At 44.0% G+C, this 26,811-nt stretch overlaps 1 protein-coding gene across 3 annotated transcripts in view; it reads right to left on the bottom strand.

Moving 5' to 3' along the window:
• Positions 1–420: 420 nt before the first annotated feature.
• SPG11 (SPG11 vesicle trafficking associated, spatacsin) overlaps positions 421–26,811 on the bottom strand; it is a 72,988-nt gene continuing 46,597 nt past the window's right edge. Inside the window, exons 25-40 of one of the 3 annotated variants that reach the window (XM_072625549.1) lie at positions 25,630–25,905; positions 24,209–24,409; positions 23,567–23,674; positions 18,381–18,540; positions 13,492–13,706; positions 12,120–12,897; positions 11,288–11,427; positions 10,010–10,208; positions 9,190–9,327; positions 7,974–8,107; positions 5,620–5,727; positions 3,974–4,142; positions 3,255–3,343; positions 2,904–3,059; positions 1,458–1,609; positions 421–1,006 (exon numbers count right to left, since the gene is read on the bottom strand). In XM_072625549.1, coding sequence (XP_072481650.1) covers positions 826–1,006; positions 1,458–1,609; positions 2,904–3,059; positions 3,255–3,343; positions 3,974–4,142; positions 5,620–5,727; positions 7,974–8,107; positions 9,190–9,327; positions 10,010–10,208; positions 11,288–11,427; positions 12,120–12,897; positions 13,492–13,706; positions 18,381–18,540; positions 23,567–23,674; positions 24,209–24,409; positions 25,630–25,905 — 3,204 coding nt within the window. In that variant the 3' untranslated portion in view covers positions 421–825. Of the gene's footprint in view, positions 1,007–1,457; positions 1,610–2,903; positions 3,060–3,254; positions 3,344–3,973; positions 4,143–5,619; positions 5,728–7,381; positions 7,536–7,973; positions 8,108–9,189; positions 9,328–9,977; positions 10,209–11,287; positions 11,428–12,119; positions 12,898–13,491; positions 13,707–18,380; positions 18,541–23,566; positions 23,675–24,208; positions 24,410–25,629; positions 25,906–26,811 lie in introns of those variants that run through there. The other 2 variants (XM_072625550.1, XR_011970798.1) reach the window with 2 other exon arrangements.

Genomic DNA, 26,811 nt, shown 5'->3' with positions numbered 1-26,811 from the left:
AGTTCTGTCTTTCCTAGATTTTTTTATGTCACAGGGGTAGAACGTATTTCATGCTTGGCCTGTTGCAAAATATGCTAGGAAGAGACCACAACAGCTCAGCCTCTAAGGCAAGGGTTCATAACTGTTTTTGTCATGGAACTCTTTGGCAGTCTGGTGAAACCTATGGTTTTTCTCAACGTTTTTAAATATCTGCAAAGGGAACTTGAAATAAATAGTTATTAAATGATTTTGGTTATGAACTCCTCCTTAAAACTAGCTGAGGCAAGGACTTAGTGGTCACATGGAATCAGTTTCTTTTAATTGCATACAATATGAAGAAAATCATTGCCCATGCTTCTCTAAGACACTGGGTGAGAGCATGGTATGAATGGAAATGGTCTTGTGGGGAAACCCTAAATTTCCAACACAAGGTACAAATAGTTTTCAGCTATATAAAATTTATTCACAGGTATGAAAACCTTTTGAACAGCAGACAGATTCTTAATCAGTATTGCACCTTCTTTTTGACATGGTCTGTGAGTCTTAGAAGGGCATTAGATCAATTTCCACTTTATAAAACATTCTCTGGCTCTTGGAAGTGGTTTCTTCTAGATGCTGACAGAAAGATGCATACCCGCTCAACTTGAACAGTTTACCTTTAAATAAAAACTTCATTATTAGAAGTGTCTGTCTTGTGGGTGATATGTAATGAATGACAGAAACCATGTTCTGTGTCAACTACCAGGGTGGTTCCAGGTAAGTATCTGTAAAGTACCTGTTTCCATTACAGGACTTGGCTCACTGCAAGACATGCTAACAGACAGGTCATTTCTTCCTGGCCTTGGTCTAATTTGCCAACATGTCATTCAGACAGCATGCGGTCTGGGGCTCCTTGAGCAGCTTATTTATGACATCATGAAACGTGTGCTCGTATGCCAGCTTATAATGCAGGTAGACATCTTCACAGTAAGAGAGTAGCTTCTTCATGTTCTTTGTGACTTTCTCAGTGGACTGGCGCTGCTTAAATCTAAAGAGAAACATTAACATGAGCATGCATGTGTGGCTTCACATGCACAGATGTGTACATATAGTGCTTTCACAAATTCACAATCAAGAAAAAGCTGACTTCATTTAAAAATGAGTGACAGTGACATTAATTCCTCCTCTGAAATGTTCATCTCTATTAGAAAATGGATTTATTTTCATTAAAATTTCTTTGGTGAACACATTGTTAATATAATTCAACAGCAGTTCATCTTTTCCAACAAGCTATTTTAAGTACAAAATGTTCCTTAGTCATTTGCAAGGAGTCACAAGATGCTATGTGTCTGACGCAGTCTAGGTCAGAGCTCTTCTAGCACATTTCATTTTGTCCTTCACCTGAAGGGGAGGTTACCACAAAAGGAGTATTTTTTAAAAGCAATTTGCTACATTCCTTGTTTTGAGACTGAAAAGGCAGCCTGCTTTATAATACTTACTTCTTGGAAATCTCTTCAAATATATTGGTTTTTAATAACCTTTGCTGCTTAAATTCTTCCAGGTAATTGAAATCACCTTTTAGAATCACTTGTTGATAAAGAATTTCAGCCCAATCTGGGACAAAGTCATAGGCCTCAGCTACGATAGAAGCCTTTAAAAAAAAAAAAAAAGGAAATGATCAGAAAGTACAGAACAAAAGATATTTAATGAGTCTGAGATTTTTATTCAGTATAAATGAATGCAAATAGTTTTAATCATTTTGACATTAAAATAGTAAAAGATTAAAAGTTTTTATAAGCTATAACTTTTCCATTTAGCAGAAATGCTTTTAAGGTAAAAGTCTCTATTATATGTCAAATGGACTTCACTGGACATCTAGTGCAATATTCCTTCTAGTTCTTTAAGGTTATGTAGTTTCTGGTCCCTAAATTTAGGAAAGCTTTTAAATCAAGAGAATCCACAGCTTCACTTGATTTAATAGGCTCTTCTGTCTTCCCTATTCAGTTATTACTCCCATCTGCCAAGAAATAAAATTCCTATCTCCTTTGCAGAGAAGTACAGAGAAATAATGACCTATCAACATCAAGAAAGCAAAGCTCTGTACAGTCCATGCTTTCTGGTTCCTGGATGACAGTTATGATTACCACCCAGAGTAAATTTAGAATCATGTTTAAACTGCTAAGTAAGTGCAAGATCACAGACTGAGAGGCAGAAGGATAACTGGATTAGTCCTAGAGTCTTAAGAGCACACAGTTCACCCTATATTTTCATGTGGGGCCCGTCCCTCAAGTTTCTCCATATATGAGAGTGGGACAAATGAAGGGCTGCAGATGAGTAGAATGCCAGGTAATCACGGATCATCCCCGGTACACCTGTAAAGAATTCTCTAAGAGATGGGTGGTTCTAAGGTCCCAATATCAGGCCTAGATTTTCCCTATTCCCTTCCAGACTAGAAGCAGCTCTTAACATGTGCCACCTTTCAGGTTCATAACTGCAGAAGAAGGTCCAATGATGACTGGAACTGTCCACCTCATTTTAGCACAGATACCAGCAAACTTCGTGTCTCCAAAGGCTAAGTGACATTGCGGGGGAGGGGTGGTATATGTTGAATAGAGACGTAAGCCAAGGCATGGGGGAAAGGAAGTATTGAGGCAAGAGAGAAACCAAGGTGCATAAGTCTGGTTGGTGCGACAAAGTGCCACCAATGCTGCTTGTGGCGCTACACTTGAGTATTCTTGCCTAACCAACATCTAGCAATCTCATTTGAACCTCTTGTTTTGCTCTGAGCAAACAAACAAGTTCTCTGTTCCCATTACAGGCTTCAGCTCTGCCAAAACGACCGTGTTGGCCATAGCCTCTGACACTAAGGAACAACAATTATGGTAGTGAAGGCCCGGAAGGTCCAAATCCTTCCCACCCCTCTCCCAGCCTTCTTCCCCTCTCACCTGATAGAACCGAGGCAGGGTCATGATGCAGTCTGTCAGATTCTGCCTGTTGAGATTGATGAGCATCGTGTTCTGGCCAGTATTCAGAAAATGAATCTGTAGCGTTATCAGCTTTGTAAGCCGGTGGCAGTGCAGAGCCTGACGAACGCAGGAATCCTGGAGGTCAGGTGGGGGCCAGGGGAGAGAAAAGATATTAAAGGTAATGAATATTTTTTTAGGGAGGACATCCGGCTTGAAAAGAGTATTCTAAAGAGATCACATCTTGTTTCCTGGCTTTGGGTCCTGGCTGTCATTCTAGGCTTCACTCAGTTGTTCCATCGGACTTGCCTGGGACAGGCCATGTACAGTTACCTTAGCATAACTCTCCGCTGCATCCAACATCAGAGTGAGGGCTTTCAGCAGCAGCTGTTTCAGCTGGGGCCCATCCTTGATACATTCCTCTGTACAAAGAAAAGGGGACTTGTGAATTACCATTTGCCTTTGCTCCCAGTGTTTTCCCAAAATCTCTGCACTTGAACTCCTCTGATCTTGCCCACAAAGGATTCCGCTGTGGACTCATTTCTCTCTTACTTAATGCTGAATTAAACCACCTCCTCTGGGCAGCATTAGAAAAGATCTGAAGGGCACCCACATATCTCTGAGTATCCCTCACTCTCTGGGCTGACTGGAGGAGGATGTCTTGGATGCTTCAAGGAAGCCTCTTTGGCCATAAACACAGAAAGGCTGGGAATCCTAAACTTTATTCTGTGGTTACGACTCAGCTTCTCAACTAATACCTTGAGAGTGTTCTTCCTCCCTTGCTGGTGCACCAAGGATGGTTCTCCCACCATAGCACACTTCAGTCAAAGTATCTGTATAGATGGAATGTCCTATGAAGACAGGCTATCGCTTCCCTGGAGAAGTTTAAATTTCAGATACAGTTTGGTTTAAGGTCCCCTTTGATTATTTGGGTATGTGTAACACAGCCTGTGCCTTGGTCAACAGCTAATCTCTGAAGCTTTTTAGGAGCCCTCCAGGGACAGCCTCCAGACTGCCCTACTGTGTGGGTGCTGCCCTCAGGCTCTGCTCACCCCAGGGCTGAGATTCAATCAGCTTCAGCTGGATTCGGGCAGCTGCCTCATGGTTCTCCCCAATCTCTCGGCACATGCTGAAGCAGAGAGCAATCATGTTGTGCTTCTCACTGTCTCCTGGGCGGCAACGCTTGATGTAGTCCAGCAGGGCCGTCTTTAGAGTCCCACTCTGCCAGGGAAAGAAGGGGGAATTTTAGGAACCAAGCAGCACAGGGAAAACAACATAAAGCTGTTTCACTTTTAGAGCTCAGGGGGAATCTCAAACCCACTGTGGTAAGATGCTATTGAGGACTTTCCCCGCTGGCATCAGCACCTCCTCTCCTACAAAGGCCGCTGCCCCACCTCGTTCCTCTAAATCAGTGCTAATCAGCCTCCTCTGAAATAGGATGAAAAAGCACTGTGGGAGTACTCCACATGGGAGCCTATGGGCTTAGCCCTCAGGCAGACCCTATGGGGCCAGGGTTGGGTTGGAGGTGAGGGAATAATGAAAGCCAGTGCTTTCTTCCTGTACTCAAACTTCTGCCCTTTTTTAGCCTGAGCTCAACAGAAACTGAATTATACTTCCCCTATTGAACTCACTCTTTTGAGGTGAGGGTCAAAGAGTTATAGTCAAATTCCACCTATAAACAGAGAGTCAGAGAAAAGAGTGACACAGGTCTCCAAAGTCTGGTAGCCCCAGTCCGTTCTCATGGCTGTTTGGAGCCTTTTGGCTCTATGCCACTGAGCTGACATTTTTAGCTCTTTTCACAGCCCCAGACCATCTGGAGAAGTTTCTTTCTTGCAAGGAATCTCTATCGCTTTGTCCATCATGTGAACAAAGCCCCTGCTCCCCCGCAAAGGAAAGCAGCCCTATCTCATGAGATGTCAGCCCAGGGGAAGGAGGCGTGCACCTGCTCACAGAATGCTGCCTCCTGTCTGAGTGCTCCTCTCCAGAAGGAGTTCCAATCCCACCTCAAACCCCTTCGGACCACCAGAAGCTGGCACTAGGAACAGGATGTCCTCAGCGGGAAACCTTTCCTAAGGAGCTCAGACGAACTCATTATTCTAGCAGTGCTCTCAGGGTCACAGATGAACCACAGGACTCCCAAGAAACATAATATAGGTGGATTCTCATCTAATAAAGTGCAGTGCCTCAGCAACTTGGGAGACAACATAACTGTTCACACCATGCAGCCAACTCAGGAATCCCACCAAAAGAAACAGAGAGCTCAGGACAAGCGTGGTGTAATGGAGCCAGCCTCAGAACCAGGAAGACCTGGATCTCCTGCCTCAGATGTAGATGGCTATGTGGCCCCTGGGCTAGTAGTTATGTAACCTCTCAGGGCTCTGTCCAGTAACTCTCCAAGATGGCCAATTGCAGAGAATGGGTCAACCTACAATGGAGGGAGTTTCTTCATCCAGAGAGTTACCTCCACTAACGAAATCTTCGGTCCAGTCCCACTTTCCAGAATATCTTCAGGCATCCTTACCATGCTCCTATGCCCGACACGCACACAAGTCAAAATCCAGACTATCCTTTGTCTCCTTTTACTCAACGAGGGGGTCTGTTCTTGCTTGAGACCTTACAAACTACCCTCACGCCTGAATCCTGATATCAACTGAATGTGTTAAGTAAACATGTAATTCACAGTCACCCTGATACCTACCGGGTCCAACTTTTTCCTCATCAACACTTCAAAGTAGTGTTTTCTGTGCAGCAAATCAAATATGTAGGTCATCTCATTGTATCTTCCAATGCCCGTCAGAAGGCGTACCTGAGGAAGGGGGCAAATGGCGTCAGAAACGCTGCCTTGTAAATCAGAGAGATTTGCTGACATACCAATTCGGTTCACATCCTATGATGATGTGGACTGAATTAGCAATTGAGTGGATCGAGGAAGTGCTTCATGGAGACAGCAGCACCTGAGCTAAGCCTGGAAGAGGAAGAAGACTGTGGGACGGCACAGAGATGACAAAGACCATCATGACTGTAGTCCTGTTGGAAGCCAGATCATGGAGGGTGTAAGATGCCTGGCTGAGGAGTTGGGATTTGATTCCAAAAGTAATAGTAAGCAGGGAGCTAACGAAAGTTTTTGAGGGAGAGAGCGGCATGGTCAGAACTGTGCCTTAGGAAACATTCTCTGGTGGCTGTGAGGAGGACGGACTGCAGAGACTAATTAGGAAGCCATTAGAAATAGTGCAGACAAGAGGTGATGAGGACACCTAGCTGTGAGAATGAAGTGAAAGGGACAGACTCCACATACGTGTGGGGAAGAATTAATAAAATGTGGCAACTGACTGGATGAGAGAAAGGAGAATGAGGGATGATACAAAGGCTACAAACCTGGGCTACCACGATGATGGAGATGCCCTCTACAGAAACAAGGAAGTTTGGGAAAGAAGATAATCTATTCTGTTCTGAGCATGCTAAGTTTAAAATACAAGAATGACTGGAATTCAGGGGAGAGGTCAGGTCTAAAATATATAAATCTGGAATCATATGTAGAGGGAACCCAGAAGTACAGATGAAATCACCAAGAGAGAATGAAGGAAGTCAACAGGGCCAGGACAGACAGGGCCTGCAGGAACATCCACTCTTCATGGACAGAAGGTAGATGGCGTGATTCATCAAAGGAAGAATGAACGGAGCATTCAGCGGAAAAGACTAAAAATAAAATCAGCTAGCAACCCTAAAATACAAAAGAAGAAATCTTGAAAACCAGAGGAACAGAGGAACTTGTCTAAAACTGACAGGCAAAACTAAGAGCTGCTTTTTTGAAGAGACTAACAAAACAGGTTCATCATTATTATCCAGACGGATCAAGACAGGAAAATCAAATTACCAAAATAAAAAAGTGAACTGGGTGAATTCAAAATAAATAAAAAGAATTATCAGAAACTCCCACATGTAAGCATATAAAGAATTCAAATAGAAAATTCAAAGGATGTTTACGTAGAAAAATTAGTATCTATGCTACAAAAATTATTCTAAAAACAGAAAGAACTCCACCAAAGTTCTTTTATAAGACACATAGTCCTAATACTACCCAGAAGAAATGACAAAGTAGAGAAATAGAGTTACAAAGCAATCTCACTCATGAATAAAATCAGTAGAAAGAGCAGATAGAAATACACTCCCCAAATAATTCATTATGACCCAATTTGTTTGATGGCAGGATACAAGGATAGGTCAACGCTGATAAAACGATTAGCATACTTAATCACAAAATAAAAGTTTTTTAAAAAAAAAACCCACGATTGTTCCAATAGTCACAGAAGAAAGAATTTGACAAAATACAACACTCATTTACATGAAAAACCATAGAGGCATGGAAAATTCTTTAACAGGATCAAAATCAAGAGCTAGCACTGTTTCTTATGGGAAAATAGAATCTTAAAGTGGGGTAAAATAAAATTGTCCTTTCCTACCTCCCACTCCCCATTCTCCCCATTCGACGTAGGTAGAGAAATGCTAGCGATAGCTGCAACAAAAAAACCAAGAGACAAAACCGTCCCTGTTTTCAGATGGCGTGAAAACACCCTTCAGAAGCGGTGCAGCAATCCGCTGATGCAGGTGGAGCCCCTAAAATGGACAATTGCAGTGCTGAGGGTTCAGAGAGATTCCTTGTTTATTTTCTCCTTCAGAGCAACCTACCCTGAACCCTATGGAAATCTGCCTTAAAGAGAGCAAAGTTCATGTTACATGCGGTCTGCCCTCTTGTGTCCTACTAAAATGGTCCCTGGAGTCCCATCAGCTGAATTAAGATGACCCCAAAGTTTCCCAAACCCATGGCAGACCCTAACTAGAGGCTAATTTCCTTTTCCTGTGTCCCACCTAACTCTCCTAACATAAGTTCAAAACTTCTGTGCAAAAACAATTTATTAATAAGCACCTACTATATGGAAGATACTCTGCTGGGTACTTAGGGATACAAAAAGCTATTTAGGACAGAGTCCTTACTCTAGGGAACTTCTGTTCTCCTGGGGCTATGTTGAACATGGCTGGGAGGGAGTCACCTACCACCAGTCCGTACTCTTCATTGGGGGCTAAATGGTTATCCGTGAGCAGCCGAGCCGCCTGTAAGACTCTGATAATACCTTCCATATGACACGTCACAGTGAAACACTGATGGGCCAGTATCAGTAACTCCGTGGCTGTGGACAGAAGGGAGAAGAGGATGCTGAGACAGCAGGGAACTGACACTCATGCTCTCTTGGCATCATCAGTGAAAAGGGTGTTTCGCTGTTCTCAGCAGAACAATTTGAGGGACTTAGGATGAAAAAATGCTATCCGCCTCCAGAGAAAGACCTTACATCTGAAGGCAGATCAAAGCACACAATTTTTAAACTTTCCCCCCCATTTTCTGTGTTTTCTTTCACAACAAGACTAATATGGAAATAAAAGGGTGAGGGTGTTGGACACAGGGATTTTAACCTAGCTGTCTCTTAGGTACCTGAATAAACACCCTCATGTCACTGGCTCCACAAATGTGACAGTCACATGGGGTGAGGTCTACCATTAAATGCCTAACGTTCTCACCTGGGTGACTTAAGAAGGGGAATTAATTCTCCTAAAAGACCACTTGAGTATCCTTCTTGGCCAGAATGGTTCCACGATGCTGGGTGGAACCTATTCACCAGATGGGAACTTGGAAAGTCTATCTTTTTGTATGGATTCACAAGATTTAGAGATGGAAGGGATCTTAGAACTCTGATCCTACCCCCTCATTTTACTAAGGAGGAAACTGAGATCTACAAGGTAAAATAACTTGTTCCAAGTTACACAGGTAGAAGAAAGCCAACATGAAAAGTCCAGGTGACCTGACTTGACAGTCAGTGCTCATGCTGTCTTTTACAGTTCTAAATCCAATCTCTGGCAACAGGACGAAGAGGAAAGATTAATTCCAACAGGCTCTGTCCCCATACCTGGGGCCCAGTCAAATGTCACTTGCTATTTGTTAACACAATTATCTTTCTACCCAGGTCTCACGGACCACCATCACAAACGGAGGGCAGAAACACAGGAGCCAGGCAACAGGAATGGGTTTGGGTGAACAGAACTTCCTAGGCTACAACTCCTCCACACATTCTACATAGTAAGTCATGAAAGACCAAAAAGGTTCTGGTCCTACTAGTGGAATGTCTGGGGAGCTGAGCCTCCAGAAAGACCCCTTAGAGGCAAACAAACAAGAAGCCACATCCTTTGAGTCCTCAAGACCTACACAGCACTGACTTACTACAGGACAGTTCCCCAGGGGGAACTGAGGAAATCTTGTCTAGCAGCCTCATGCCAACCAATGTGCGATCCTGGCACAGAGCAGTCAACTGGAAGAACATCAGGCCTTCCTCTGCCGGGCTGGATGCCTGCTTCTGTCCTGTTCAGACAGAAAAAAAGACAGTTATTGTTCAGAAGGCCCCAGCTAAGTATGGCTAATAGGATGACACTCCTCTATGGGTGAGTGGGTGGGGAGGAAGAGATGACCTTTGATAGGGCCTTTTTGCAAGGGGAAAAAGCATCTGATACCAAGAATGAGTACCAGGAGCTACCAAGAATATTTCAGTCTCAGCCATCATTTTCAATGTCAAATATGAAAATTCAGCGAGGGTAGTCATCTTTCTGCAAAGGCAGCACGAATTTTTCAACTGGAAGTTTAAATATTTCAAAACGTCTGTGACTTCCTCAGTGTGGGAAATCCCTCCACCAATGCAGATGACAACTCCTTCAGACCTTCTCAGATCATTTCCTAAGAGGCTGGGATCCTAAATTTATCATCTGGTGGCTGGCCTGGTGAGGAGCCTCTCTGAACTTGGCTAGGCTGATCTTCATGACAGGCCATTGTGCAGCGTACACTCCAAAGTCCCCTGCTTGCAAGGATGTCCTGCTGGTCCAGACTCTAAGAGCCCAGAATCACTCCTATCCTTCAGTGAGATTCTAGAGAATAACTTTTGAGGAATAATGCCAAGACATGAGTTTCAAAAACATGCTTATATCCCACACATAAGTGTGTACCCCTGATGTCATCACCTCACTCGGAGGCAGCAGGACACATCCATCACCTTTTCCTGCTGAGGCGGCCAGCAGCTCTTGCATCACCTCTTCCGCCACAAGGTCAGCCACCTTGTCTGCCTTCAGACCCTGGGTAGTAATGAAAGCCTGGGCTCGCTTACAGCGGTCAGGCTGCCGTGAGGACAGGATGGCTCGGAGCACAGCAGTATTGTCCTGAGCGGAGATCTCTCGGTAAGTGCAGCCCAGCTCCTGAGGGGAAGCAGAGTATGGTGAAACCTGAGGTTGACACACCTATGCCAGGGAAACACCAGCCAAAAAAGTTCTCCATTAAAGCCAACTTAGGGTTGCCAAGCCCAGGTCACTGGGACTAAGCGGGAACCTTCAGAAGACTGAGTCAAAAGGACTGAGTACTGTTTCTCCTCTGTACTATTTCACTAAGGGACTCGAACCCAAGCTAAATGAACACAGAGGAAAAAAAAAGCTTTTATTCGGAAAAGGGCAGGTGCCACAGGTTATTTATACTTTCTTTTGGATAACTGAGCTTTTAAAATTTCCCAGAAAATTGGAAACAGTGGTATGCCCTCTCTTCCCAGGCACCCTTCTTTCTCTCCATCAATCCTTACTATTTTTCTATCTTACTTTCCTTGTCCCATTTTCCCCTTCCCTCATTTACTTATATGTCTTCCCAAATTCAAGACAGCCAGAATACTGCACACCAGTAGGTGAGCCATCCCAAAGTTCTGTACTCTGGGGTTCTGAGCGTTCATCACACAGAGACACAAACATACACCCCATCTTGCTTTCTCTACTTCCAGTCCAACGTCCCCTCAGCTATCCAGTTCGGTCTCATTAACTTCTGCTTTATTTATGTTTTAGTTTTGTTTTGGGGGTAGGGGGAAGGTACACAAAGAAGAAGGATCTGTGATTCTCAGTGTAAGGATATCCCTAGTGCAGAAACTCTCTTTGTTAACATACATCAGCAATCACCCAGGTGGTTACAGTCAGTGTCATGTGTTAAGAGGTAGAACTTGATCCCAAGGGGTCTTGACCCTGATACCAGCTCTCTATCCACAAGGCCATGAGGCTTTTCAATGTGAGTTTTAACGGTTATACTCCCAGGTGATTTTTCTTAGGTACCGTTACATGTAGAGGGAGTTTCCATGTGAAAATAACATTCCTCCTTTGACAAAAGCCTGAGGATTTCATTTGAGCTTTGCTGTCTGTAATCTACAGAGTTACTGAAGGATAGAGAGCTAACCCATGTTCTACTTCTACCCCATCACTCCGTGCCCTGTTACCCAGGTGTAATGAGCGCTATGTGAGCTTACCTTAGCAAGTTCATACAGACAAAGGACTTGCCGGCAGTAGTTCTTCCCGTGAAGACATCTGCCTGTCAAAGTCTCCAGATAGGCCGCAATCTCATCACTATGTGTCACCATGACGAAGGACTGACTATCCAGACTTGAGGCTAGAAGTAATTTATAGGCATGAGGGAAGCAAACAGGTAGACACTGAAGCCATCCCACCTGGTAAGCCTGTAGTTCTAGCCTTTTTTGGTATCATCTCCCATTTTGCCTTCATGTACTTCCAAAAGACACCCAGGTAGAAATTATCATTTCAAATACATTCCCTTCCACACATCTTTCAAATCTTTTCTCTAAGAATTCTAGCCTGAGATATTCTACTTAGAATGATCATGTTTTCTATTTCTACTAAGACTACAAATCCACTGGAAACAGACCCAAGTCTCACTTTGATATGAGATAATCACAAGGCAATACTGAGACCCTCCTCATACTAAATGACAACAGGAGAAAGGCTAACCAATTAAAATAAAGATTGATCACAGAAATCTAGAAGAAACTTAAAATATGAAATGGTCATGATTCCATTAGCTCATTTTAAAGTCAGTTTAGAATTCAAAAAGCATTTTTTTCCACGAAAATAGTATTCATCCATAACAATCATGATATACTACATGAGGAAAATGCATTCAGGGCTCTAGCTTGGGATTCCCAGAACACATTTATCCCTTATAAGAGGGAAACTCTCTTTCTCCCTTATACCTTGCTGGCAGTGGGTAGGGGGTTGAAATATGGGGCTGGGAATCTCCAGTGCCTGATACTAGGGTTCAGGAGTCAATGGGTTCGAGTTATGTACCGCTTTGAAACCTCCTAATTGGAGCTCCAGCTTGATCTTCTTCCTTCTCCTCCTCCTCCTCCTTCTCTTCCAGCAGTTCAGCATGTCGAAGGATAGCTTGGACTTCTGGGTGCAAATCACCTACACTAGCTTCTCCTGAGGCCAGTGCTCTACAGTGTAATACCAAGAAAATATCTTGATTATAGAAATGAAAATAGTGGCAAACTCTGCTTGCTTCATGCACGGAGCCATCGTCTAACAGACGCCCAATCAGAAAGTTTAGTGACTCTGCCTCATTTTTATCCAGTCTACTCTCAGAGGCTTCTCTGGAAGGAAAGTCATTAATCTCTAAATATTTTGAAGCCTTCAGGGCAGCTAGTTTGGAGAAAGAAAATTCAGTGGCCAAGCTGTCAAAGGAAAGGTCACCGCTAGTTGAAATCTGTCGAGAAATCCTTGATTCAACCACGTCTTGGTCACTACAGTGGATTTGCTTGGTGATCCGGCACAGCCAGATCTGCTTCTCCAGCTCCTCTAGCTGTCCTAAGGGTACAGGGTCCTCCTGAGCGAGCCAATGGCCTGCCAAAGTAAGCAGCAAATGTCTCTCTGTAACGTGGCCCCAACTCTTGTCAGCCGAGGCCTCAGAGGCCACAGTGGCCTGGGCTAAAAAAAAGTCCGACGCCATTCTTTTTAGAATGGAGTTCTTCTTAAAACTCTCCTGACATTTTTTCCAGAATTCAATTCTTGCTTGTTTCAGGCACCACTGACCAATATGTTTCAGGGTCTGCATCTCCTGAGTTATCTGTAAAACACATACAAATGCTATTTTAGGTTTTACTATATTTTTTAAAAAAGGATCTTTGGTCACACTGATCCTTAAGGAGAGTATGAGCAGCCTGACCATCAAAGCTAAAGGAAAACAGAGTGAGAGATTAGAAGGGCCCTGTCAGAAAAGGCCCCTAATCCATCTTCCTCGACAGAGCAGAAACATGGGCTCCTAACCTATTTTAAAAGAACAATTAGGAAGAAGTTCCACATTACTTTTCAATTATTCCTTTTAGTTTCAAAATTCTCTCATCTACAAAGTTTTTCCTCACGTCTATATTTTTATTTTACAGTCTAAGTCCATTTCATAAGCATGAAAAGCAATTCTTGATGAATTTCTCTCAAGGATCACAGGACCCATCTGCGGCACTGCCCTTAAGATCCTTCCCACGGGCTAATTCCTCTAAAGGTGCTTGGGAAAGCTCTTAGCTGTGCTTCCATGTCACCTCTTGAATGGGGTTCAGAATGATCCTGTTTTACAGACTTAATTCTACTTTAAAGAAAGGTGCTACCCTGTTCAATATTGGTCTAAAAAGACAAGATTTTACACAATTAACTAATTCAACTTTACCTCTTCAATAACCAAGCTGTCCACAGGTAATTCGGCTAATTCTGCTACCTTCCTAGCCAGGGCAAACTGTCCTTCTGTCTGCAGCCTTTCCACAATGGATCTACATTCTTGCTGAAAGTTCTCAGTGCTGTAACTAGTTAGGAGAGAATGACTAATAGCCATGGATGTGTCCTTCAAAATCTGGCTGAGCATACATAGCTTCTTCACATCCGGACCTGTAACAAAGAGAAACAAAGAGGAGAGAATTAAGGATACCACTATGGCATCTGAAGAGTATCTGGGGTCAAGGGGAGAGAATATTACATTGAAGACAGTGACGTAGGGTCCGCAGGGAGAACCTGCACACATTATTATTAATCACCCAGAAAAAAGCAGAAAAAATACAGTAGGAGTCTCACAACTGCAAAACATCAGAATTGTGCAAAATGGCCCCAGCAACGCTAACAACACATCTTAACACGGATGAACAGACGCATTCAGTCGACACCCTTGTTTACAACAGAGAACCAACCAGGCTTTGGGGCCTTAACATTCTCCAGCACGGCTTCCTCTCTGACCTGATGTATCCAAGCAGCCACCACTGACCATGCAGCTAGTTCTATTCAAGATTACCTGAAGTCATGGCAAGTAACCAGGCATGGCAGAACCTGCTTATACCAGGATGGCCAAGGCTGGAACTGACATCCGGATCTCCAGCTCCTGGCCTGGTACAGTCAGGATGTCATGTTACTTCAACCTGCTGGAGGTGCTATCTTGCCCTGAGTAATCAAGCTAAGGGGCAGGTAGGTGGAGCAGTAGATATAGTGCTGGGCTTGGAATCAGGAATATTCTTCAAGAGTTCAAGTCCAACCCCAGACACTTAAAAGCTGTGTGACCCTGGGCAAGTGGCTTAACTCTGTTTGCTTCAGTATCCTCATCTGTAAAATGAGCTGGAGAAGGAAATGGCAAACCACTCCAGTGTCTTTGCCAAGAAAACCTCAAATGGGGTCACAAAAAGTCAGACCCAAATGAAATGACTGAACAGCAGCAATCTCGCTAAGTTTTCCATCTTTGATCCCTTGGAGAAGCTTGTCCTTCCTGCAGAAATTCTTGACCAATACTTTGTGATGAAGTCATGTAAATAAACCTGAGGTGGCCTCAATTCTCACAACTGGGAAGTTCCATGAACAAACTGAGAAAGATAAGAACATCACAACTAGACAAATTTTATCATCTTCAAAGGCCTGCACTTCTTACTTAGGGAGATGGGAAATGTATTAGAAATAATAGCTCACCTTCATCTAGGTGGCATTGTGTACAGAGCACTAGACCTATAGTCAGGAGGACCAGAGTTCAAATCCAGCTCCAGACTCTTACTAGCTGTGTGACCCTGGGCAAGTCACTTAAGCTCTGTCCACCTCAGTTTTGTCATCTGTAAAAGGGGATGATGATAGGGTTGATGCGAGGATCAAACAAGATAATAATTGTAAAGTGCCTAATTAGCACAGAGCTTGGTACATAATAAGTGCTCCATAAATGTCATTCACACGATTATTGCTGTTATACACCACTCTAAGGTTTACAAACTGCTTTCTACACAACATGATGAGGTGGAAAAGCAAGGACACAACATCCACAGATCTCTGGAAGTATGCCATCTTAGAGAACTACCGCTGAAGCACAAGACAGGGAGGAAAACCTTCCCTTAGAATTCCTTCCAGTGAAGGACTCTACAGCGGGGCTCCACGTGGGTGGACAGACAGACCATATATTAGCAAAATGAACGTGGAATGTGCCCCAAAGGGGACACCAGCTTTCTGTGCTCCTGTCACATAAAATTACCAGAGCATCAAGATGGAAGGAGCAGAAGTCAAACCAGTCTGACTCTTCATGTGAGTAAGAATTCCTCTGTGAAATCCCCACCCAGTACTCAAGCAACCTTTGCTTGAAGACTCCTAGGGAAGAACAGTTCCTCCCTGAGGTATCCCTCCTATCTCTGGACAGTTCTAATTGTTGCGGACTCTTGCCTCAATGTATTAAACACAGATCTGCCTCCTGATTCAACTACCTAAAAAGAACAACTTGCAGCTGGCTATCATCTCCCTCCTAAGTCTTCTTCTTTCCAAAATAAAGAACTCCAGACCTTCCACTGATCCTCCTTGTCAGTGCTGTCTCAGCTAGAACAGCTTCTCTCCAGCTTACTACCGTCCCTCTTATCATAATGCCCAGGCCTAAGCAGGGCGGAAATAGGTGGATTATCTCCTAATGAAGTCTAAGAATGAATTAAATTTTTGGCTGCCTTATTACACTATAGACTCAGTCAGCTTCTACTCCATAAAACACCTGAATCTTTTGCTGAGAACTATCTTCTTTACCCTGAAATTGTGAACTGATGTTTTGAATCCAAGTATCGGTCTTCATACATTTCTTTATTAAATTTCATTATAGCAGACACTGTCTAGTCTAATGCTCCAGGCTCTTTGGATCTTTATTGATTCTGACTGTCATTTGACATATGAGCTTTATTTCCATCTCCCAACGCTGCATCATTTGTAAACTGGAAAACCATACAATATACGCCTTTATCCAAGTCACTGATAAAAATATTAACTGGACATGGCAAGGGAATGGGGAGTATGGGAGGAAACAAGCATTTATTAGGTGACTACAATGTGCCAAGTACTATGCCAAGTGTTTGAAAAATATTATCTCATTTCATCCTCAGAACAACCCTGTGAGGTGGGTGCCATTCTTATCTCCATTTTACAACTGAGAAAACTGAGGCAGATAAAAGTTAAGTGGCTTGCCTAGGGCTGCACAGCTAGTAAGTGACAAGGGCTATATTTGAATCCAGGCTCATCACTCTCTACGCTGCTCCAAAGCACAGGTCCTTGGGACACTCCACTGGAAACTCCTCTTTCTAAGGTGACAAACAATCAAACACTAATGACTTCTCTCTGAGTCTGGGCATTCAACCACTTCTGAATCCACCTAACTGTTCTATCCCATAGCTCACATCTTTCCATTTGTCCACAGGAATAACATGAGAGAATTTTTCAAATGCTTGGTGAAATTCAGGTAAAATATATTTACAGTATTCCCTTGATCTCCAGCCTAGTAACCCTGTCAAAAAAGGAAATGAGGTTAGTCTGGCATGAATTGCTCTAGCTTTTAGAGATCACCATTTCCTTTTCTAAATTTTCACAAACTAGGCCTTTAATCAGTAATACATTCTAGAATCTTGTCAGGAATCAAAATCAAGCCTATTAGACTTTGATTTGTAGACTTCACTTCATTAACTTGAATTCAGCAAGAGAAGGGAGGCACTAATTTCTTATCAGGGGTTTCCACCCTCCACTTAGCCACTTCTGTTCTGTTCTTGCTGATCTCCTTGGCAGAGAAAATGATGTAAAATAAGAATTGAGCACTTGTCACTTTCCATCATGTTACCATCCCTGTATCTCCCTGGGTGGGGATCCAGCCTCTTCTTTGCTCCTTTTTTTCCCCCACATAGTTAAACCAACCCTTTTTCTTGTTTTCAGAAATCCTTGCCCACTTTAGCTCACTTTGACACGGGGCTCTCTGAGCATTATTCTGATAAGACAATACCATGCTTCTGCATTCACCCTCAGTTACGTGCCTATGTACTGATCTTCTATTACATGTCCTTTAAAAACCTACCTGGTTAGTAAGTTCCTTGGACAATCACAAGAGGCTCTTTTAATGCCTTTCCCTTCTCCCTCACTGAAATTATTTCTTATGTCTTCTTATGAACTTCCCCTTTGTCTTAGGCAGACATATTGTGATCAAATTTTAGGACATGAGATTCTACCTTTCTCTGAACTTTTCAAGATCTGCTCTCCCCAGAGAGGTTTCCAAAGTTTGTACTTCAGCAATGCGCTTCACGTATGTGGTCAGATTCACACCCAGAAGAGCAGTTTCCCTCATTGCTCCCTGAACCTTTTGACGGAATCAATAAAGGCAAGGCAAGAAATTATTAACTGCTCTGCTTCTGGCAGAGAAAGTGCCAGAAAGAGCAGAAATTTGGACAGTTGAAGACCCTGTCACTGCCCTCATGTCTGCCATGCAGTCTTGTGCTATCTGGGTCTTAAACTCGTCACCCATTTTTTCTTTCAGTTCAAGTGATTTGCAATATATTCTAATTACAATCTTACTTTTACTTCTGCCTCCACTATTCTCACCAAATGTCATCCATAAGACTTTCCCCAGGAAATCCCCTAGATTTCCACATAGGATAATACTACTGCGCTCAACCCCTCCCCTGCTTTTATTTATTGCTACTCAGAGTCTTACTCTAGCCATGACTGCAAGCTAGCAAGTTCCAGTGCTACTTAGGACGTCCAAGTTTGCCTCCCTGCCTCAGGATCTCCAGCTCACCTTGCTTATCACCCTTGCTTTGAGCACCTGGAGAAACACATCTGTATTTGTCTACTGCGTATTACTGAGTGCTTTTCCTACTGTTTCTTTTCTTACAGAATAGCTGCCCTCGTTTGATACCGTCACGCAAGTCGTTGGCTTTGTCTTTCTCCATTTTCTGTTTGAAGTTTTCACACACGTGCTACCTACAGATACATACGTTACACAAAACGGTTGTATGTGAAAACTGAAAAAATGTAGTGCCACAATATAAAGAAAACTATTCGTATTAAGGATAGTAAAACAAAATTACTTTATGTCTACATTTTCTGGTATCTTATTTCTTAAGAAGTCAAAAAGACTTGATTTTTAAAGGGCTTAAGAAAGTCACTCAATTCTCTAATAATCCAATTTAATTCATCTCAATGAACACTTATTAAGCAGCTACCATGGGCAAAGCACTATTAGGTGTTAGTGATACAGAGATGAAAAAGCAAAAGAACAACTCCGCGATCAGACGTGGTACGTGTTACCGTCAGAAAGATGTTCCATTTTGGAAAAGAGCTGTAGGAGCTTTCGGAGCTCATACTGGGTCTCACACTGCTGCAACATAAGCTTCCACAGCAAGCTAACCTGACGTTTCAGCCACGGCACAGGGATGCCAGGAGGGGCCGCATCATCTGCTGTTTCAATCTGAACAGAAAGAGAAGAGGGTTTATGAAGAATGGCGTTGCTCCAACAGCCAGCTGAAAAACACCAGCTTGGGGTTCAGGGAACTGAGGAACCCCCAAATTTCATCCCATGACTGTGTCTTGTCTAAACTTTGCTTCTCTTAGGAATTATCTTCCCATGGCCCAGTGCTCTCTTATGCCAAATAATTATTTGTTGAGAACAATAACATGCAGTAACCCTTGCTTGGGTGCCTGTGTGACTCCCCAGATGAAGGCAGGAGAGGAGCAGGAAGGCACAAAATTGGCAACGGAAAGAACAGTAACAAATCAGCTGCTGCCCTCGCCGCCAGCCCTCTGCCCTTTTCTGAGAAGTCCAAATGTGGAGAACTCTAACACACGCACACACACACATGCACATGCGCACACACACACACACACACATGCACATGCGCGCGCACACACACACACACACGAGAGAGAGATGGCTAATGACGACTGGACTCCTGTGAAGAGGCGTGTACATAAGCTGATAGGAGCATGTACCCAGAATTCAGCAATGCTAAATAAATACCATCAGTGTTGATTATAAATCTAAGCCCAATGTGCTTGGCACACTTTTTTTCCCCAACTGATTCCAGGGCTATATTATGCAAGTCCTATATTAAACAAAGTCTTGGGGTTGATGGGGACTTCAGAGACCATGGAGTCCAAACCACAGTGGAACAAATATCCCCACTATAAAAAAATCTGACAAGTGATCTTCCAGCCTTTGTTGGAAGACCTCCAATGACAGGCCATTCACAACCTTCACCACAAGGCACCCCATTACACTTTTGGATAGCTCTAATTGTAAGTTTCTCCTGACATCAAGCCTAAATGGGTCTCTAAGTGCACTGTGCCTGGCACACACTAGGCACTTAATTCATGTTTCCTGTCTATTTCTTTGCAGCCACTCACGAATTCTGCCCCGATGGCCCAATAGAACAGACGTTCCACACGACAGTTCTTCAAATAATTGAAGACAGTTATCTTGTTCTTTCTGTGTCCTCTCTCCTCATCCCCAGTGTTCTTCTGATGATCCCCCGTTGGTATGCTCTTGAGGTCCTTCCCTACAATGATCCCCCGTTGGTATGCTCTTGAAGTCCTTCCCTATCCCCCGTTGGTATGCTCTTGAGGTCTTTCCCTACAATGATCCCCCGTTGGTATGCTCTTGAGGTCTTTCCCTACACTGACCATCCTCCTCTGGTCACTCTCCTGCTCACCAGTGTCCTTCCTCTCCTGGGACACCCAGAACTGAACACAAACCTCCCAATGTGTTTCAACCAAGATAGAGCTGTCACATCTTTGGCCTTTTCTGATAGCCCCATTATGCCACTGGGTTCATAATCCGCTTGCACGCCTCTAAACGTCCTCACTCTTTTCAAGAGAACTTACTACCCAGTTACATTTCCCTCATTGTGTTCCTAGGAATTTGATTTCTTATTCATGAGACTAAGCATGAGACTACATTGATCCCAATTAAATTTTACCTTATGAGGTTTGGCCCAAGTCCTAGCCTACCAAAGTCTTTTTAGACACTGACTTGGGCCCTTGCAGTTTTGTGCCATCAGCAGATGTGTTAAGTTGGCCATCTATGCCTTTATCAAGGTCTTCAATCTGTAAGCATTCATTATGCACTGATTACATGTCAGGAATGGTACTAAGTGCTGGAGATACAAAGACAAATGCAAAACAGTCCTTGCCCTCAAGGAGCTTACATTCCATTAGAGGAAATTTCATGGAGAGTGGGAGGATCAAGTACGGCTTCTTGTAGGAGGTGGCCCTTGAGCTAAACTCTGAAGAAAGCTGGGGATGCTCAGAAGTGGAGATGTGGAGAAAGTACATGTCAGGCAATAGGGACAGCCTGTGCAAAGGCAAGAAGATAGGAAATGGATGTCATGCACAAAGAATACCAAGGAGGCCAGTCTAGGGGAAGTAAAATGAAATCAGCCTTTCAAAACGCAAGCTGGAACTATCTGAGGCAACAGGGAGCCAGTAAAGGTCTCTGAGCAGGGAAGACATGGTTTGATTCTCCTTTAGGATTCTCTTGGACAACTGAGTGCAGAATGACTGAAGAAGGAACAACTTGAGGTGGAGGCCAAGTAAGAACCTGCTGTAACAACACAGGTGAGAAGCAACAAGAATCTGAACTAAGGTTGCTGTGGTGTGAACAGGGACACAGGGTCGTTGTGAGGGCAGAGTCAGCAAGACTTAGCAGCTGACCGGACAGGGGAGTGAGGGAGAGTGAAGCCGGGATAAACCTGAAGTTGGGAGCCTTGGTGACTGCAGGGATGGGGATGCTCTTGACCAGTTAACACACACAGGTCACAGCACAGATTCTTGGGGCACTCTGCTGCAGAGTTCTTTCCAAGCTGACCTTAAGTCATTACTCTATGGGTCTGGCGATTCAACCAGTTACAAATCCAGTCATCCTCCAATCAATAAGCATTTATTATGCGTTTACTACGTGCCAGGCACTGTGCTGAACACTGGGGATACAAAATACTCCCTGTCCTCAAATGACAATCCACCCTAAGAGCTTAAAAATCCATCTAAGGAACTGGACACATTTGGCCTGAAGAGAAGACTGGGGACATGAGAGCTACCACGTCAAGGAGACATTAGACTTGCTGTGATTGGACTCAGGGGCAATGGGTGGAAGCTGCAAAGAGGCCAATTTAGAGGCCTTGAAACCAGGAAAAACTTCGTAACAAAGCTGTCCAAAAGTGGAATATGCAGCCTTGAGAGATGGCAAGCCCCTCCTTCTGGGTGTTCTTCAAGCAAAGGTTGGATGGACACTTGCTGGGTGTGTTCTAGTAGAGATTCCTTCCATGTATGGGTTGACTAGTTGGCCAAATAATGTGCTTATGTAACTGTGTTCTCTTGCAGCCCCTGTCACTTCCTATTGTCCACAAGAATTGCATCAAATGACCTAATGGAAGCCAGATAAACTAAATCTATAGCATTCCCCCAATCTATTAATCTCGCAGAGGCAGAGATTAGAGCTGCCATGGCTTGGGGAGCTAGCTCCTGGGGAAGCATTTCTTCTACCACAACATGTCAGCACTTCCTCTGCAGCTCAGGGAGTTGCCAGGGGCTCTGAGAGAGGAAATAGGTTGTGTTTGTGTCAGCAACAGGGGGTGGCTCAGAGATCTACTCTATCACCAGGCCGAACAACCTCTTTTAGCAACCTGGTCAAAAAAGAAAATGAAATTAGTTGGATAGGACCACGGTGGCTCTTTATGATCACTACTTCTCATTCTAGATTTCACTAACCATCCCTTTAATACATCTCTAGAATTTTGAATGGAATCAAATTTAAGCTCCCTGGCCTGTTGTACAGACCCTGCTCTCTTCTCTTTTTGCCCTTCTCCAAAGCTGAGGTACATCCAGAGCTTTCCTCAAGCTTTCAACACCAGACTCTAGGACGCAGCTCATCTGGGCTGGACGCTTTGAGCTAATTAAAGGCACCTAAGTGCTCTTTTCATCTCCTTACTTATCTTGGGCGTCAATTCCTTCTTGGCTATCTTTGTTCTGTCCTTTTCAAGCCAAAGATAATTCTCTTTGGCAAAAAAATAAAGTAGTTTTGTTAATGTCCCATCCACTCTAAACAGTGGTCTACCACTCAAGTGCCAAATTCTTGCTACAAAACTCAACCAGATTAAAATGTAACTGGGAAATGTTTAACAAAATAAAGATTTTATTATATAATGTAGATGTAATGTAGATGGTATTATATAATGTTATATGATATATAACATATAACATAAATACAATGTTAATTTGTAGTTTTCTAAGTTAATATGTGGTGGTCTCTATTTGAGCTCGACACCACCGGTCTTCTTCCAGCCTCTTCTTTTTCCAAAGTAGATTCTAAGTCACAAGTAAAGAATCTTCAAAGACTATTTACTCCTCAGTTGAGCTCTGGATATTTTTACCTGCAGTCTGTACCACAGAGAGGGTTTAGGAATCCTGATTATTAAGTTCCTGGTACAGTTTCTCCAGGGACAGGGGAGAGTGGGTAAAATCAACTAACATATGGAGCCTTTTGTGATACAGCTCAGTCATCTCTGATTTTACACATTCTAAAGCACATTGAGTTTGGGTGCTAAAGCAGCACAAACTTAAGTCCTTGAATGCACCCAGATGCTTGGCTGCTCCCCACCATGCACAGACTGCTTAGAACAAAGATTAGAACAGCTTTGTTTCTTCTGTTTGCTTCCCCCCTTGAATATATACACAGGCAATCTGTTCTAAGGACATGGGGGGGGGGGTGGGAGGGTGACAAACTGAGAAGCAAGGTGGAGTAGTGGATGGAGAGTCTGCCTGGAGGCCTGGAAATGGGTTCCAGTCCTGTCTCTGACACACACTGTTTATATGACCCAGAACAAGTCCTTCTCAGTGCACTAGGCATTGTCTACGACAATGTGATGTAAAGAAGATGCCAACCTGCCCTGGAGAGACAGTTTCCTCACCTGGGAGTTCCCTGCATCAATGAGATCACAGGCCCACAGGCCCTGTCCCTACATACCTTATTCCCACTTCCATCACACAGCCTATTTATCACACAGTTCCTCTTCCTTGGTTCCCCCTACCTGTGCCCTGTGGCCAAGAGGCTCTGTGCTGTGAACCAAGCACCTGAACACATTACGTGGGCAACGCTGGTGCCCCATGGCTTAGAATTATCTAGAGAAATTACCACCAGGGATACTGATGAAAAAGGCCATATTATCTAATATTATAATTGCTCAAAACTGTAATCTCCAAGATCATTAAAAAAAAAAAGATGGAGCAAGCCCTGAAGCCCCAGTCTGTGTTCAGTGCTGCCGTAGCTTTGCTCATGGTTCGCTCCCCTGCGTCCTGACCTGCTGGTGCTGCCGGATGCTCCTGCCTCTGCCTCTCTCTCTCCAGGTCCCACAGTGCCTGATCTCACTGCCGTCACCTCCCTCCCGGTCAGCAGCTAGCAGGCCATCCCAACAAGGTCTAGGAGAGTCTGGGCTCTAGCTTACAGCGTCAAGGTTCTTGTGGAGCTCGAGCAGTTTGACTTCGGCTTCCTTATAGTTCTTGTAGAGCATACACAGTTCATACATCTCCATCATCAACAGCAAGGTGGAATCCTTTGGAAGAAGACAATGAAGGGATAATGTTATTGAGGCTACAAAGAAGAGCTATCCTCCACCTCCCCCACCTTCTCACATCCCTTCCTCACCCCATCCTCTGCCCTAGAATAATGCTAAAAACAATAAATGTCCCGTTTAACGTCATGCTTCATTTTCCTTTGGGAAAACATAAATTTGGAACTAGAACTCCCACACATTCAACTCTCAGTTTGCTATCTGTTTTATGTGTGGTCCACAGCCCACAAAGTAAGAATTGGAACATTTCAGAAGGCAGTCATACGTCTCATGATCACTTCTAGGAAATAATCTTATCCATTCCCTGATAACCTCTTTCTACTGAAAGATCTACATACTGTTAGCTGCATGAATCTGTATTTTCCTTTCACTTCTCATAGAGTTGCCTGATTTGCTAATTCAAGGAAAATAAGGTCATGAGCCTGTGATGAGATGGAGGGTCCCCAAAGCCTGTCTGGAGCAATACCATGCAGGTGCTTTTCTGAAACATGAATACACCAAAATGACAGTCAGTACCTTCAGAAAAAGTTGGAAGCTTCTGGTAAGAGTTCTGCTCTTTTTTCTTGTTACCAACATTCTCCAGATAAGTGAAAGGTCCTCCAGATCCCACTCATGATCTCCTACAGAGCCTTGAATGTGACTTGTTGCTTCAGCAGCGACATGATCCTCCACAGACGTGATGATCCAAACACTCAGACAAGCAATAATACTGGCATCCTGTCATTGGACAAGAATAGTTTTACTTTGCACCTAGATTATCTAACAGACCTGGATGAAGGCTCAAAGCAAATCTGACACTTGACACAATGACGGCAGACGTTTTTGGCTCATGATGTGGAGAATGGACCCAAACTTGTTGAACTGATGTGAAAAGTCTTGAAAGACAAATGAGCTCCAAGCCATACCCAGGGCAAGCTCAGGGTGTCAGGAGCTGGTTGGGGGCAGGGTACGATCAGTCAGAAAATTGGGGACATATGAGAAGAGAAGCAGCAAGGCTGGAGCCATTGGATTATTCCCTCCTTCTCAGTATGCTCAGCACTGATCAAGTGCCTAGCTCACAGGTGGGTCAGGGAAGCTTATAAAGGGTGGGGTTCCTAAAGGGACAAAGCTGTTAAGTCCACACTCCAGGACAAGAGCAGACATCCCTGGACCAGAATCCAAAGCACTGTGGCCTAGTGCATACGGGGAGATGTTGGGGGTGTAAGCTCAGTCTTCACGTGGACAGTCTCGGGCAGGTAAAAGTGAGGACTTCTAAACCTCAGAGTTCTCACGAGGCCCCCCAGGGAACAGCTGGGGATAGAGGCGTGAAACACGGGCTATGTCGTGTATTTCCACCTCTTCTCAGTGGAAACTTGCTGGGGAGAGCATCCCACCCTTGAGATTGGTCCCTGGTCTGAGCACACCTGTTGTTAATTAGCTAGGGGCTGAGAGCACGCATGGTATTCACGTGCAAACTATGTGGCGGGAGAGCTTAAGTAGGGACAGGAAAGCCTGAAGGTTCTCTCTTCTTGCTGCGGGGCCCTTAGAGGGAAGAGGGTCCCTCCCCTCTTCTGCTCCCATCCTCTTGCTGTATGATCCTTGCCCCTTGGGAGGAGGGTTCCTCTGTCCTGAGGAAGAATTCGCCCTGCATATGGATACGTAACTAAGACCCTGAATAAAGCCTAACCCTTGTTTGACTCTGGAAAGTCTCTTCTCTCAATACGTTTATCCGGTTGGCCTCCGAAGACCTGCGAAAGGTAAGTAGACTTGGGTAGCTCTCGGCCTCTAGGCCGAACAGGGATAAACAGCAATGCCACCCAAGAGAGGGAGACTTTTCCTGCTAAAACAAGGTACCGTGAGAGAGAAAAGGGAAATTTTTTTTTTTTTAGGTTTTTAGAAAATTACTCTCAATATCATCACCTTCCTTCCATTCTGCTCAGACTGTGCATCCTACTGACCTTGAAACAAGAGGCCAGGATGCTAAGGATGGGGCCCCGTTGTCTTATGGCTTCAGCCAGGAGGTAACGCCAGGAATGTGGCTCCTCAGGACACTGAAGCAGAATCTGAAATAAATCAGTGGAGGTCCCCTCTTGTCTCCTCTGAGCCTCCCCGAGGGGTCTGTCACAAGCCTGTCTATCGTGTGCTTTGGAGTTTGGAAATGAAGGCAAGTTCTCAAAGGCCAGATGCAAGTGGTCCTGCAGGACTGGGCTGAAGTAGTGGAGGAGGGACCAGACCTAGAAAACATAAATGATTTAGACAAATGTAATTTTCAGCTCCAAAACAAAGAAAAGCTACAGAAAGGTAAAAAAACACAAAACATTCACCAAATGGTTCTCTCTCACACCAGCTTATGTTGGAAAGATCATATAATTTGGCAAGTTGCAAGCACCCCCAATATTTAAAAGACAACCCTTCTCTTGATCCCACCCACAGAGCTTTTTAAAAGTAAGCTTTATTGATGCTTTTTGTTTTTACATAATAGACATTTCTGGCCCAAAGAAAACTTTATTATGAGGAAAAAAATCAGTTAAGTGCCCACGTCTGACAATGTAGGCAAAGTTCAACTACCACAGCTCCCTGTCTCTCTGCCACAAGCAGGGAGGGAGGTTTCAGCTTTGTTCTCCAGGACCATCACTGGTTTTCAAATGCTTGGATCAGTCTTCTTTAATGGATCTTTTCATTTACATTGTGTAAGTCACTAGGTATCACAGAAACTCAGAGTAGATTAGGCCCTCAGGGACCACCAAGACCAACTGTGGTCGGAAGAAGAGTCCCTTCTACAGCATACCCCAAGAGGGATCACTGGCTCTTTGTGTGGAGACCTTCGACAAGGAAGGAGCTACTTTTAGAGAGCTTCTTGCTGCTACGTGTCACCTCACGATTTCCACCCTCTGCTCACTTGGAGGGCCAAGAAGAACAAGCATAATTCCTCTTCCATTTGACAGCTCTTAAAATACTAAAAAAGACAGTTATTATCCCACTCATCCTTCCACCCCCCACCTCCATCTTCCCTTCTTGCAGCTAACCATGCTAACTTCCTTCAAATGATTGCCATGCACACAGCAGGATTCTGAGGCCCTTCCAACCAAGTTACTCTCCTCTGGAGATCTTCCAGATCATCAATGTCCTTCCTAAATGAT

Source organism: Notamacropus eugenii, chromosome 7 (assembly GCF_028372415.1).
Source record: "Notamacropus eugenii isolate mMacEug1 chromosome 7, mMacEug1.pri_v2, whole genome shotgun sequence".
Lineage (NCBI taxonomy): Eukaryota > Metazoa > Chordata > Mammalia > Diprotodontia > Macropodidae > Notamacropus > Notamacropus eugenii.
Note: the sequence above shows the minus strand (reverse complement) of the source record. Positions and strands in the feature narration are given on the sequence as shown.